This window comes from Numenius arquata, chromosome 3 (genome assembly GCF_964106895.1).
Source record: "Numenius arquata chromosome 3, bNumArq3.hap1.1, whole genome shotgun sequence".
Lineage (NCBI taxonomy): Eukaryota > Metazoa > Chordata > Aves > Charadriiformes > Scolopacidae > Numenius > Numenius arquata.
Window position 1 is genome coordinate 54570442 of NC_133578.1, and position 14819 is coordinate 54585260.

Here is a 14819-nt window from a genome sequence, read left to right on the forward strand (position 1 = left end):
TTTTACTGAAGGTAGTGATACAATCTTTGCAGGGCCTGAACAGCTATGTCCCAAATGGTTACAATTAGACTTATGGCTGAATTTTAAGTACATTCAGTGCAAGTCAAAGTGTGCTCAACATAAGTAATCTCTATAGCTAGAGAAACAGACAAAACGAAAAAAACTCATAAAAGATTAATTTTGTACCAAAGTCCTGTCCTCAAGGCTAAGAAGTGTTGGTGGCTACTACGTAAGAAGTGCCTACACACATATATGTAGATGCACGCACACGAATAATATTTGTCATGTTATGATACGGCTCTGAAATAAGCTTGTTCGTGGTTTCTTGTGAAATACAAAAGTAATATTCACTGAAGCAAACATGCCCTTGGTGAACCTGATGCTCCAGCCCATCTGTAGGGCAGACAGCATTTTTTTACAAGGCATCTTCTTCTGCTGGCCACAGGACATTGTTCAGTCAGACGTTCTCTGTCTATTGAGGTGATCCCCGTGATGCTAAGTTAACCCTTTAAACTAACCCAAACAATACTGAGAACAGAGAGAAGAGTTGCACTGCTGTTTTCCCCTCTCCTACACCTGGGCGAAGGCTGGCTGAGGTACATCTTAGCACATATTTTGTCCTGGGAACTGCAGAGAAGCAACCTGCAAAGTATGCATCTATGTCAAGCTCTCATCAGAAAATATGGCACAAGGTGGAATGTGCAAAAGAAAGCATGTCTTGTACACTTGGCAGGAGGCACTGGGCAATAAGAACGGGAGAACAAGGGGCAGTGAAGCAGCTCAGCAGGGAAGAAGAACCCATGTACCAGTGGCACAAGCACCGCTGCATCCCAAAGAGCTCTCATTTCCAGACACAGCAGCAATACATCTGCTCTACTTGTGGCAGATTGTGTGAGTCACAAATAGGATTTCACAGCCAACGGCAAACTTGTGAGCCATAAAAACCACTCCCTTCAATTACAAAGTGATCACCTCACAGGGATGTTGTAAGGCTTGCTTGATCAACTGATATTTATAGAGCACTTTGAGATCCTGAGATGAAAGTCACTATAAAAGGCTACAGATTTTTCATAATGTTCATAGACCACCTGCTCAGACCAGAAGCATTCACTTTTAACATCCCTTGAGCCAGCTACCAATCTGATATCTCCACGGGAATTTCCTAAAACAGATGTGGCTGTCACATTTAATCTCTCTTTTACTAGGAACTCTGAGAAAAAGGAACTCCTGGAAAAGGAAATAAAACAAAGTACATTAAAACTGGTGGTGAGAAGAAGCCACGTAATTCTGTTCCCACAGCTCATGGATTCCCCATCTGTACCTTTCAGAAAGCTGCCATAGTGACTAACTCTGCGAGCTTCACAAATTAGACCTGACCTAGATTCAGTGAAGTCTTTGTTCAGCAGCTGGTTAGTGTAATATTCCGACTGCATCAAAGTTCAGAATTGCTCCACAAAGCAGTGGTTTGAAAAGAAAAGCAAATAAAATGGAATTCAGGTTTTCCGGTGCTCACAACATGCTGGCCTTCACTCGACATTATACCAAATGAATCCACCAGTGAGCTGAACTGTGAAGTTTAAACTACTGCAGTATTCTCAAAATTCCATGTGTATGCTCTTGAAAAAAATATTTCATTATTTCCTCTCTATTATAGGAATAACAAACTCCAGGAGAGCAAGGAAAAGCATGTTTCTGAAAGCCAGAGGTGGTTATAATTAAGCATATCGTTAAGTGCTTTGTTGAATTGAGGTTAAAAAATGTGAAGTTTAAAATCATGTTAGCTAAGGATAAAACAGTTCAGAGGCTTTTTTTATAAACTGATCTGAACCATATGAAACTCTTCAGAGCATGGATCTGGACTGGCATCCCTTCAGAATAAGGTTTCCCATGATGTTTTGGACTTTTTGCATTGTGTATAGAAACTGAGCACAGATGTCCCAACATGTTTCAGAAACTTTAAAACCTTTTGTTCCACGATAGCAGTGGGAAACATTAATTAGAATCTTATTTAGTGATTTTTTTTTAATTGGCTTGTTCTTGTTTTAAACATAATCCAAAAATATCAAAGTGAATCAAATCCAAAGGAAATAGTTTCTTGATCCTTCATCCACTAGTGAGAGATCTCTTAACAATCAGGATATATTTGGAGGCACAGAACGATGTCCATACTCTTGATCAGACCCTCAGATAGGCAAGTCTGGCCTTTAGGATAAATTACAGCCCAAACTGCCTTTGAGATACATCTCAGGAAAGGTATCACCATTGCAAAGATACAGTGAATGATTCAGAGATGGACTGTTGCTGCCAACAGTTTGTCAGTATTTTTGAAGGGATGGGGCATGCTCTCCCATTCAAAAAATGAACATAAGCATTATGCAGGCTATGAAAAAGTTTTTAATTCCTTTTGCCGTGTGGGCAGCTATTAAAGACTAAATGGTTAAAGTTGATTGTCTGTTTTCCACTACGCAGAGTTTTTTTTTAAAAGACCTAAAACAATCACAGTAAGGCTCTGTGTGGCACAAAATCTTTTTCTTTGTGCTTTGGTTTGCTAAAAAAAAATAAAAGAAGGAGAAGTCGCTGGAGACAATACCATTACAGAAACATATTCCAATGGCTGCATGTAATGGTCATGTATCTTCAAGATAGCACCCTTCCAGGCTATTTGCTACAAACATCTCAAGAAGAAATAGATTTACCTTAAATTCCCAGCTGGCAAGCTCTGCACATGGTGGTTAATGAGGCAATGGTGAATGGTCCACACAAACTGGAAGAGAGAATTTATAGAATCATAGAATAGTTTGGGTTGGAAGGGACCTTTAAAGGTCATCTAGTCCAACCTCCTCTGCAATGAGCAGGAATATCTTCAACTAGATCAGGTTGCTCAGAGCCCCGTCCAATCTGACCTTGAACATTTCCAGGGATGGTGCATCTATCACGTCTCTGGGCAACTTGTGCCAGGGTTTCAGTACCCTTATTGTAAAAATTTCTTCTTTATATCTAGCCTAAATCTTCATTCTTTTACTTTAAAGCCATTACTCCTTATCCTATTGCAACAGGCCCTGCTAAAAAGGTTGTCCCCATCTTTTCTGTAGGTCCCTTTTAAGTACTGAAAGGTTGCAATAAAGCCTCTCCAGAGCCTTCTCTTCTCCAGCCTGAAGTACCACAACTCTCTCAACCTTTCCTCATAGGAGAGGTGTTCCATCCCTCTGATCATTTTTGTATCCCTCCTCTGGAGCCACATCACCAGGTCCGTGACTTTCCTGCGCTGAGGGCTCCAGGGCTTCCTGTTGGAAGGGCAAGTCACTGGGTTAAGAAATTGTGTTTGGCAGCAGAGACAGTTTCTTCTTGCTGTAACCAGCACAATTTTAATGTTGTCGCTGTTTATTTGAAACACAGGATTAGCTAAGGGTCTCCTAACTCCAAACATCCCTCAAAAAGTCGGGGAGTGTCAGGAAAGAAGGAGATATTACTGATCCACATGGCAGGCAATGGTGGCAACACTGGAGCTGGCCCATCATCACCAGACTGAACAACCCTGACCTGAAGCTTACTAATCTGTGTGAAGTACTCCATGGCCCTTTGCTTCTCCAGGAAGTTAGGACAGTCTTTGAGCTTGGATCAACTAGTTCGAGAGGTTTCTCCTGCCCTTCTGCATGCTGGTTTCGTAATCAAAATCAGTTCTCTTTACAGACTGATATAGATTTAACTTACAAGGGAGTTTCTCATATTCCTGTTTTTTGAGTAAAATGTTTCCAAGAAAGGACTGTTCTTCCTGCTTGCGTTCAACTTGTTTTCTTTATTTAAAATGGAAATTCCAGTGTCACAGATATATATATCTATGGAAACAAGAAATTTTCTCAATTATTCTTTTTAGAATAAAGGGCTCAGATTAGCTTTGGGTGAGCTTTTTCTCACTTGCTGAGAGCAGGTAGCATTTTCCCCATCTTCTTTAAAAGTGCACAGAAGAAAAATGGAGACAGAACATGCTGCACCATCTAAGCATGAGGCGTGCTCTCAGAGAGTAAATCAGCTGAGAATATATCAGTTCTGGGGATCTGCCCAGAGGAGCTAGTCTGTAGCTGGATTTCCCACGGCTTTGTTTTCTAGATACACAGAAGCATGAGAAGCGTAAGGAAAGAAACACATGGGTAGGTTCCAAATGCAAGTGAAATAGCCTTCAAATGCTCCAAGTCAGCTGACTGACAGCATAGAATTAGGCTTTTTAGTCACAACTTAAAAATAATAGCTATAATCTGGATCTAAGCAAGATCCTCTTTCCACCCATCTCCATTCAGGTAAATATCAGAGATCATGCCCACTGCTGACTGACAGCGGGAAAGTGACAACTGAACTGCATTTGGTCATCATCTTACATCCAAAACTGCAGTCCTGAAAATCCTTATTGCTGCTGGCAATGTTTACTCATGCAGCTCCGCTTTTGGGTTGTTTTCATCCAAAAGGAATATAGTTCTCAGACTCCATGTAAATTAAATCAAGGTAGTGGAGCTGATCAAGACGGTCACTTCAAAAGCACAATCCCAATCCTGAGTAACATGCTCATGTAAACATACCCACTGCAGGGTCTGCTAATGTATTGTCAGTGTAAGCGTGGTTCATTTAACCCATCTCAGATACCAGTTTTCAGTAGGGGACAGAAGGTTGAAATTCTGCAATCTATAGTAAAAGAAAGTCACAATTAGCTAATGTTCCTCTTTTGCCTTGCACTCGATGATTCTGAGATTTGGTGACAACACTCCCCACAGGGCTTGCAAAAGCAACTATTATCATGTGTCCCCCATAGTTCAAGAGTCCCGGGGAGCAGGCACAGCAGTGACTAAGCAGGTCAACTCACACCAAAAGGTTTAATACTTCAGAGTCACCACAGTAAAACTTCATTGCTCATGCAATCAGTGCACCGCAAAAGATCAGTATTTGTCACTCTGTTGAGCCACTGTCAGGTGAAATGAAATGTTCAATTCATGTTCAGTACATGGTTCAGTTTCTTTAGCTGCCAGATGGCCTTTCTGTGGTCCACTGGAGTTCCACCCTGTCACAGTGGAGGTCTGTTTTCAGACATCACTATTACTGCCTTGTAAAATTGTAGCTCAGTAACACATTTTGACTCCACGGTTTTTATACTGCAAATGCCACAAGAGCTTATGCAAAGCCTTTGCCTCCTAAGAAAAGTGGGCATGTCACTAGGAGCACTTGTGGGACGAGCAGATTCCAAACAAAAGGTACTCCTTTTCTCCCTGTGGTTATGGAAGGGTTGACATAGATCTTTCTAAAACAGCTGGAAGATCATGCAGCAGGGCTCATCTCAGATTTCTTTAAACTTCCAGTTAGAAAAGCTGACTGAAGACTGCCCACAACCAAACATCATGAGAACAGCTACCTTGCTGATGTGGGCGGGTAAGAAAAAAGCACAGAATCACAGAATCACAGAATGATATGGGGTTGGAAGGGACCTCTGGAGATCATCTAGTCTTACCCCCCTGCCAAAGCATGTCCACCTAGAGCAGGTTGCACAGGAACGTGTCCAGGTGGGTTTTGAATGTCTCCAGAGAAGGAGACCCCACCACCTCTCTGGGCAGCCTGTTCCAGGGCTCTGCCACCCTCAAAGTGAAGAAGTTCCTCCTCATGTTTAGACGGAACTTCTTATATTCAAGTTTGTGCCCGTTACCTCTTATCCTGTCACTGGGCACCACTGAAAAAAGACTGGCCCCGTCCTCCTGACACCCACCCTTTAAGTATTTATAAGCATTGATCAGATCCCCCCTCAGTCTTCTCTTCTCCAGACTAAAAAGACCCAAGTCCCTCAGCCTTTCCTTGTAAGAGAGATGTCCTAGGCCCCTAATCATCTTTGTAGCCCTTAGCACGTTTAGAAGGGTCTCTCCTCTGCAACATTTTCTGTCAATCAGGGGTTGTCTCAAATTCAGGCTGAACTCAGATCATTTGGCTAACTATCCAGAGAGGGATGTAGCCTTTATGAATTTGTATAAATCCATTTTCAATTTATTCATTCTTTGACCCTTGACAATATTCTGCAACAGTCGTTTTCCAGTATTTAAATGAGCACTATGTGCAAAACTGTTTTGTTTTCTTTTAAACATAGTCACCAATTGGCCACAGCTAATAGTTGTGGCAGTAGGAATGCTGTCACAAAAGGATCTCAGCTTTGCTCCCAGCCACCTGTGAGCCTTCGCAAAGAAAAACAGATCATATCTACTGATCTTAAACTAATACATTAAGACTCCAGGATTTTCCAATCCATCTGGAGCAAAAGGAAATGGCCAACAAGAATGTACATTTGAATCTGGCTCTGGGGCCGGAGGGGGACCTTCCAGTAAGTATTAAGTTCAGACTGAAGTTCCACCTTCAGCCTAATAGATGTCCTCAAGTCAGAAGTGAATCTCTCTACCATTCAGTGGAAGTGCTGATAAAACCACTGAATTAGGTGCAACACCTTCCTTTAGACCCTATTCAACATTTCATTAATGCTGCAGAAGCAGTAGTAGTTGTAGCAGTTTCACTTCTTCCAAAGCTGACAATGCATCTAAGGTATCTGTGCCTGTGGAACAGCGTGCCACATGTCCTCATCAGCATTAAACTCACTGTGGGGTAGTGCAGCTGCTGCAGTGGTGGGACAGCCAACAGGGACCAGACAGGAGATGTTATCCAAGGATGTGGCTTCTTATGCAGTGGCTTCCTACACCCAGTCAGTCACCGGCACGGCAACAATTCCACATGTCGTCACAGTTCAAGTCACCACAAGGTGTCCAGTCAAACTGTGTACAGTCATACTGCGGTTAATATGTCTCCAGACCCAGACCAGTGCTGGTGGGCACCTGTACATATCCCATGTCTTTGCAGAGCACTGGCACCTTGTCATGTTCCTTAAATAACATGGTAGCACATGTACCAATAAAACAAACCCTGTCTCTCTCACACAATCTCAGTATCAAAAACTATAACCAGCAGATCCAAAGTTAGCTGAGCTTTTGTAATATTGCCCAAGGGTGATATGAGTCACCCATTTCTCTCTCCATTCCAACAGACAATTCTTTCACGCCTCCTTCCCATACCAGCCCCATCTCGGCACTCCTTTTCCATCCTCTCCAGTCCAAGAAGGCTCCACAGGGCAGTAGAGACAAAGTGCTTTTATATTTACTTATTACCAGTGCATCCCAAAATTTGCTCTTATCCAACACATCGCAAGCTCATTTTGTGCAAAAAACGACATCTCTGATTCCTTTTGACATATCAAAGTGGGTCTTTCACCTTGGACTCCACCAGTGACAGTGCGTCCACAGCAATTGTTCCTGGATTTACCATTGGGAAAGGCAAAAGCACTAGGTCAGAACCAGACCTGCTTGTGTGTCTGTGGAACAGAGTGCACACCTTGCAGAAACATTCAGATGAATTTTGGATTACTACCTTGGGTGCTGGAAGCATTTTAGCTTTATTAGGAAGATGCTCTGGCTGAGCCAATTAGCCCTAATTACAGGAGCAGTTATATTAAACTAGGGGGAGTTGTATCCTTACATAGTTATATTACTTCACTGTTTATCTCCAGTATATCTGCATAAACCTCACTGTGCCTTTTTAATGAGAAAATATGGGTTAGAAAAGTGACTGGTGATTTTTTTCAGGGTAAAGATAAGAGCAGAGATGGATAAATACATTTCCCAAAATGAGTATGAGGTTGCCTATAATCCTTTTTCTTAGCCAAGTGGCTTAGAAGGTGAGAATAATGTATAAATGCTTGAAAATCCTCTAAGCAGCTTTCTGCTTAGTTTCTTCCAAAGCAGCATGAGGGAAAAAATACATCTAATTTATGAATAAGAAAGAAAAGTAATGAAAAATATTTTTTTTTACAAATTTGCTGAAGATATTTCAATATGTTTAAAGCCCCCACTAGATATGTAGGATAGCACAGAGCTGGTGAAACACACAGACATCACTTGAATGCACTATCAGCAACAGCTCACTATTCCTTGCAGTGTCACTAAGGAATAGGAGTTATTTTTGTTCTCCTAACGGTGAGTGGGAAATTACAGCAAAGAAGTTTTGTGATTTAGCCAAGCTCTGGGGAAGGGGGTGGGACACATCCAGCTCAGAAATCCCAGCGTGGTGGTTCGCAGTCCTGTGTCCTGCCATCCCTTGCCCCAGGCATTGAAAGCCAGTATAAATAGAGCTCCCCAGTGAGCGGTTCACCAGCGGAGCCCGGAGAGGAGGAGGCTGTCACAAACTAACCTAACAACTGTGCTGCCGCTGGGAAGCAGGAGAGCTGCCTCTCTGGAGATGAAAAGCCCTTGTTACAGGGAAACATGCAGGTCACCACCGCACTTGAGAATCTTCCTCCCTCCTATGTGTCAGTCTCTGTCTCCTGTGTCCCCGTTTCCAGGAGGGGAAGAGCTGGGGGGGACCAAACCAAGGGGCAGCAGCACTTTCCCTGGCCAGGAGGGCAGCCTGGTGTGCATAATTCTGCGTGGATTCCACCTGCCGTGAGATGCTACTGGATGTGCAGTGAAGCACACTGGGACCCAGAGCCCAGACCTGGAGCATGTGTAGCAAAGGGAGGGACACGCTGGAGGACCGTAGGGGGAAAGGGAGGCAGGAGGCACTCACCAGCAGGAGAGCAAAGCAAGAGCAAGCACCACCCAAGAAAAGGCGAGCAGCATCTGTAGCACCCCCGAAGCATGGATCTTCTGAAGCATCCCTCGGGGGGCTGAGGGTCCTGTGGGTCCATGCACACCACTGTGGTAGTGTCCCCAGAGGTGTGAGGGCTCTGGCCACACAATGGACCAGCACTGGTGGGTCACGGTGGGGTGATAACAACACCACAGCTGTAGGAAAGCTGAGCAGGCTCTTGGAGACCCAGCCACTGGCATGCACCATGACTTACTTGCCTCACTCCATGTCTGCACTCTTGGTTAGCTGGACTTTTATCGGGCTGTTCATTAATATTGGGGGTTCCTTGTAAATAGGGCTCATGTGCTGCTGGAGTTGGGATGTACAGCCTCTCCCCTCCTCCAAGGGTCTGAGCAACAAGCTGATGGCAATGCACAGGGCTGGAGTGCTTGGGGCTCTGCCACGGCCGGGGAAAGCAAGCGAGGAGGCTTCGTCCCCTTGCACACCCTAATCCTGCGAAGCACTGACAGTCATCCATTTCCAGGAGCTGGACTCTGGAAGCGTGGGATCATGAGTGAGAGTTGGTCACGAGGCAGGTGGCAGGAGACGATACGGGTTAGCCTGGTACAAAGCACCCATCTCGGAGCATCTGTGCTCTGCACAGCCAGCTACCTGGGCTCAGGGTGGGTCAGCTGCACGGCCGGCTCCTGCACACAGGGACTGCCACCGCTTCCCATGGCGGCCAGGACCAGGCTTCTCCCCAGGGCAGCCAGGCAAGAGGAGGGAGGTTTCTTCTGCATGGGCAGAGAGGCTGCCGTCGCTGACCAAGTAATGAGACGTTATTCCACATGCCAGCGCTCAAGCTCTGCCCCGCCAAGAGCAGCAGCGCAGGGGGGTCAGGCCCCTCCGCTGGAGGTGCAGACTTCCAGGATCATTCCTCCCGAAACGGCCGGGCTGGGTTGTGCGGGGAGATGGGAGGCTCCCAGTCGGCGTCTCGGGAGGCGTCAGGCAGCCTCAACGGTGTCCCCCCCCCGCTTTCCTCACACCAAACTGCCCTGACGAGTGCCCCCATCTCTCGCCTTTCCAGTCCCCGCAGGGACACTGCCCAGGCGCCACAGAGTGGGTGCAGCGTGAGGGGGCCGCGGCAGGACCCGCTTGTGCCGTGGGCGGCGGGGGCGGAAAAAAGCGGCACCCCCGCCCCCGGTCCCCTCCCGGGTCCCCGCCCGGGCTCCCGCGGCGCCGGCCGGCGGGCTGAGGGGGCAGCGGGGCGGGGGGGGGGGGGGGGGGGGGCGAGTGGCCGTGGGTGGGCTTCCCGTCCCCACCACCCGCCGGGAAGTTTCGCCGCTCGGAGCCGGCGTGAGGCAGGATCGCGGGGCGGGGGGGGGGGCGGGGAGGAACCCCGAGTTTGCGGCGCCGCTGCCGTCCCCGCACAGCGCCGGTGCGCGGGGGCAGGAGCCAGAGCGAGCGAGCGAGCGGCGGCACCGCCGCCACACCGGCTCCGCCGGGCCGCCCCTCCGCAACCGGCCAGCGCGGCCGCCGGCCCCCCGCCCGCCCGGCCGCCCACGGGGCGGCAGCCCCCGATCGCCCGGCGGGGCCGGGCCGGGCCGGGCCGGGTCGGGGGGGGAGGAAAGGTGGGAGCGGGGCGGGGGCGGGCGGCAGCCGCGGGGGTCGTCGCCATGACGAGCGCGCGTGCCGCCGCCTCCCGCCGCTGAGCCGGGCGGCGCGCGGCCGCTGTCCCTTCAGCACCGCGCGGGCGGCGGGGCCGCCCTCAGCGCCAACGGCACCGGCACCCCCGCCGGCAGCGGGGCGGCCCCGGCAGCGGCAGCGAGGCGAGCCCTGGCGGCTCCCGAGGGCGGCGGCGATGGCGGGCCGGGGCCGGGGGCGGCAGGGCGCGGCGGCGGGGGGCCGCGGCCGCTGAGAGAGCAGGTAGGGCGGGCGCGGCAGGGAGCGGAGGGGGGCGGGGGGGCGGCGGCGCCCCCGGGGCAGAGCGGGGCCCCGGGCAGGGGCGGCGGCGCGGGGCTCCGGAGGAGGCGCGGCTGGGGAGCGGTGCCCGGGGAGCGCGGCCCCGGGCGGCGGCGGGCGGGGGGGGTCCGCCTCTGGCGGGGCCGGGACGCGGCGGGAGGAGGGGAAGGTCCGCGAGGAGCCGGTGGCACAAAGACCGTAATGGGGGGATTCGCAGGAGCGACAGTCGCAGCGCAGGTGAAGGGTACGGGGAGGGACAGGAGGCTGCGGAGGGAACAAAGGAGCCACCGTCGGTGTCTTCAGTGAGAGAAAGAAAAGGGGGGAAAGAGGAGAAAAGGGAGAAAAAGGGGGAAGAGGGGAGAGAAAGAAAGAGAGAAAGAGAGAAAGAAAGAGAGAAAGAGAGAAAGAGAAAGAAAGAGAGAAAGAAAGAAAGAAAGAAAGAAAGAAAGAAAGAAAGAGAAAGAGAGAGAAAGAAAGAAAGAAGGAAAGAAAGAAAGAAAGAGGGAGGAAAAAGAAAAAAGGAATAAAGAAAAAAAGGAAGGAAGGAAAGAGTGTTGATAGGTGAACATGCTGTAGATTTGGTCATTTTGCCGATTTCCTGTGCAATTGCATCCTAGGTTTTCATTCCCTTATACACCTTTGGAAGGAGATCACTATGACAGGGCAGAGTCTGAAGGCTTTATCTGAAGCGAATTTTGAAGACAATGAGATCAGCATCAATGTTGGAGGCTTTAAGAAAAAGATGAGATCCAACACATTATTAAGGTTCCCTGAGACCAGGCTGGGCAAACTGCTGAGCTGCCACTCAAAGGAGTCGATACTGGAGCTCTGTGACGACTATGATGACACCAAGAATGAATTTTATTTTGACAGGAACCCTGAGCTCTTTCCTTATGTGCTACATTTTTATAACACCGGCAAGCTCCATGTGATGGGTGAACTCTGCGTGTTTTCTTTCAGCCAGGAGATTGAATACTGGGGAATCAATGAATTCTTTATAGACTCCTGCTGCAGTTACAGCTACCATGGGAGGAAAATGGAACCAGACCAAGAGAAATGGGAGGAACAAAGTGACCAGGAAAGTACCACATCTTCTTTTGATGAGATTTTGGCATTCTACAATGATGCCTCTAAATTTGACAAGCAACCCTTTGGAAACATCAGGAGGCAGCTCTGGCTCGCTTTGGATAACCCTGGGTACTCAGTCCTGAGCCGAATCTTCAGTGTCCTTTCAATAGTGGTGGTGCTGGGCTCCATTGTGACCATGTGCCTGAACAGCCTCCCAGACTTTCAGATTGTTGATAGCAACGGGAACCCTGAGGAAGACCCTCGCTTTGAAATCGTGGAACATTTTGGTATTGCATGGTTCACTTTTGAACTGGTGGCGAGATTTGCAGTAGCTCCTGACTTTTTAAAATTTTTCAAGCATGCCCTGAATTTGATTGACCTAATGTCTATCCTCCCATTTTATATTACCTTAATTGTCAACTTGGTGGTGGAAAGTAGTCCAACTTTAGCAAATTTAGGCAGGGTTGCACAAGTCCTGAGACTCATGAGGATCTTTCGCATCTTAAAGCTTGCTAGACACTCCACAGGTCTCAGGTCTCTTGGAGCCACCCTGAAGTATAGCTACAGAGAAGTGGGGCTTCTTTTACTGTACCTGTCTGTTGGCATCTCCATTTTCTCAGTAGTGGCTTACACCATTGAGAAAGAAGAGAATGAGGGGTTAGCCACCATCCCTGCTTGTTGGTGGTGGGCTACCGTTAGCATGACCACAGTTGGCTACGGGGATGTTGTGCCAGGGACCACTGCTGGCAAGTTGACAGCATCTGCATGCATCCTAGCTGGCATCCTAGTGGTAGTGCTTCCCATTACACTGATCTTCAATAAATTCTCCCACTTCTATAGGCGTCAGAAGCAGTTAGAGAGTGCCATGAGAAGCTGTGATTTTGGTGACGGCATGAAAGAAGTTCCGTCAGTCAACTTAAGGGACTACTATGCTTATAAAGTGAAATCCCTTATGGCCAGTCTTACCAATATGAGCAGGAGTACCCCCAGTGAGCTGAGCCTGAATGATTCACTGCATTAGTGTACAAGTTTGACAGCAGTTTGCATGAGAGCTATCAAGAGCTATGTTTTTAAATGTTTTCCTATTTGTCTTCTGTTTTCCTAGAGGATAGTGTTGCTGACACTGCACTAACTTTGCACTTGAGAAACTGAAGACATTTCTATTACAAGTTGACAGTTTGCACATTTTCATCCTTGTTGCATAGGTACTAAATGCTGACTTTTCCATACAAATGTTACCACTCCCATGACATTAGTGCTAGCAGTATAGTGATGATCTGTTACTTTGTGCATTTCCTCATCTGAGCAGAGAAATGAACGTGCCCAAGTGGAATAAAAATTCTCAGCTGACATGAGTCAATGACATGAGTAATGAAAAAATCACCTGTCACCTACACTGGTACCTGTTCTAGTGTAGGACTTCCCATGCATTTTACAACAGTTTAAAACAATCACCTGTAAATCATTGACACGGGAACACTCTTTCCCATCTTTCTAACTGGTAATTCTGATCGTCACGTGTCTGAAAACACCTCTGAGCTTCACATTTCAATGGAAATTTGCTTGCTCTTGAGCATGTGTGTTAAAAACTGGGTGTTCTTGTTCTGAAATGTTATGTATGGTAATATATTTCAGAAGCTCCTAAGCATAGACCTACCTCTGTTTCCAAGATTAGACCAATCCTGAGCCCTCTGAAGAAGCCCACCCCTCGTTTTCAGATAGCTACATAGTCAAAGACTCCATTTCCACAAGTGACTCTAGGTACAGAGGCCCATGAAGACATCTCAGGTTCCCATTTCCAGAAGTGATTTGCACACAGCTCGGTTCCAGTGAAGCTGAAGATATGCTGTATTTCAGTTCATCAAAATGGTTCTGAGATTAGACACACAAAATCGTGAGTTTTCAATAATTAGAAGCTCCAATGAAAAACTTGGATTTGTTTAATGAAGACATGAACAGTACAGGCAGCATTTTAGGAACCGACATTCATATACTGCAAAAAGACTAATTATAAAGATGCCATATGTGATGCTGAGATATAAAATCTAATTTTATCAGGAAAGCGTGAAAGCAGGTGTTGATGGCAGACAATTCCATTAAGCTTTCTGCCAAGGGAACTCTACGGAAAAAAAAAGCCCAGTAAGTCACATTTCTCTCAGAAAGAAACTCACAACTTATAGCTAAGGAAGAGTATAAGGGCCTAAGAAAGGAACAGATAAAGAAAAAGAGCTTCATACTGTAGTCACTGTGGGCAGGTCCTCCTACCTGCTGCTTCTGTGATGTAGTCAATTTAAATCCTTTCAAAGGCTGGCCTGTATTTTTTTTTTAATTAAAAAAAAAAAAAAAAAAGACATGAGAGAGCAGATCACCCCTTATCAACCCTTATGCAATTGCACAGAGATCAAACACTTGTAGCCAACCTGCAGAAGCCACTGTTTCCCTTTCTTTATACTTCTAGGGATCTGTGCTATAAAACAAATTACTGGCACTCAGTGGGCAGAACAGCATTTCTCTTCAGATCCTGCTGCTTTTCCATCCCATTCATTACATATAATGTTCCAATTAATTGCTTTTCAATTTTTTTTTGTTGTTGTTTTACTTGTCAAGACTAGAGAGGTTCAGAAAATAAATTCAAACTGCTTAGAAGAGAAATTAAAATACTGAAGCTAAAATTGTCATGTTTGGAAGGCTGTGTTTGTGTATCACAACAAGGGGTGGCCCAACTGGCAGAATTAAAGCAAATATGGTACGAAGAGGTAATTCCCTTTTTTAGGCTGTTAGAGGTTGCTGGCTGGTCTGGATCTTTTGATGTTACTGCTGTATCAGCTCTACCTAAAAGTAGAAAGCTGAGCACCCAGGATCAAATTCCTGTATGCCCCATAATCTATCACAGACTATAGTGTGAAATAATTTACCCGCCCACACCATTTCCTTTGAACGTCCTCCCCTCAAGTCATTTAGCAGTTGATTTAGGCCATGAAGTGTGAGGGAAATGGGCATTTTCTAACCTTACCAAATAAACCTCTTGGAGATTTCAACATGCCCTGCACAAGTTATAAAGTCAATAGACAGGACATTGATTGCTGCCCCTGAAAATCAAAAAGCCATATATACGGCCCTGAAGGTAGACCTAGACAAGCCAAATTAAGTGTCCA

General features: G+C 46.9%; 1 protein-coding gene across 1 annotated transcript; it reads left to right on the plus strand.

Annotated features, from left to right (window-relative positions):
• Positions 1–11251: 11251 nt before the first annotated feature.
• On the plus strand, positions 11252–12685 carry KCNS2 (potassium voltage-gated channel modifier subfamily S member 2). The gene has a single exon (XM_074145581.1). The coding sequence runs from the start codon at positions 11252–11254 to the stop codon at positions 12683–12685; it is 1434 nt and encodes a 477-aa protein (XP_074001682.1).
• Positions 12686–14819: the final 2134 nt, after the last annotated feature.

What these genes read in the sequence shown, in the direction of transcription:
- KCNS2 (XM_074145581.1), top strand. Translation starts at nt 11,252, where the DNA reads ATGACAGGGCAGAGTCTGAAGGCTTTATCTGAAGCGAATTTTGAAGAC.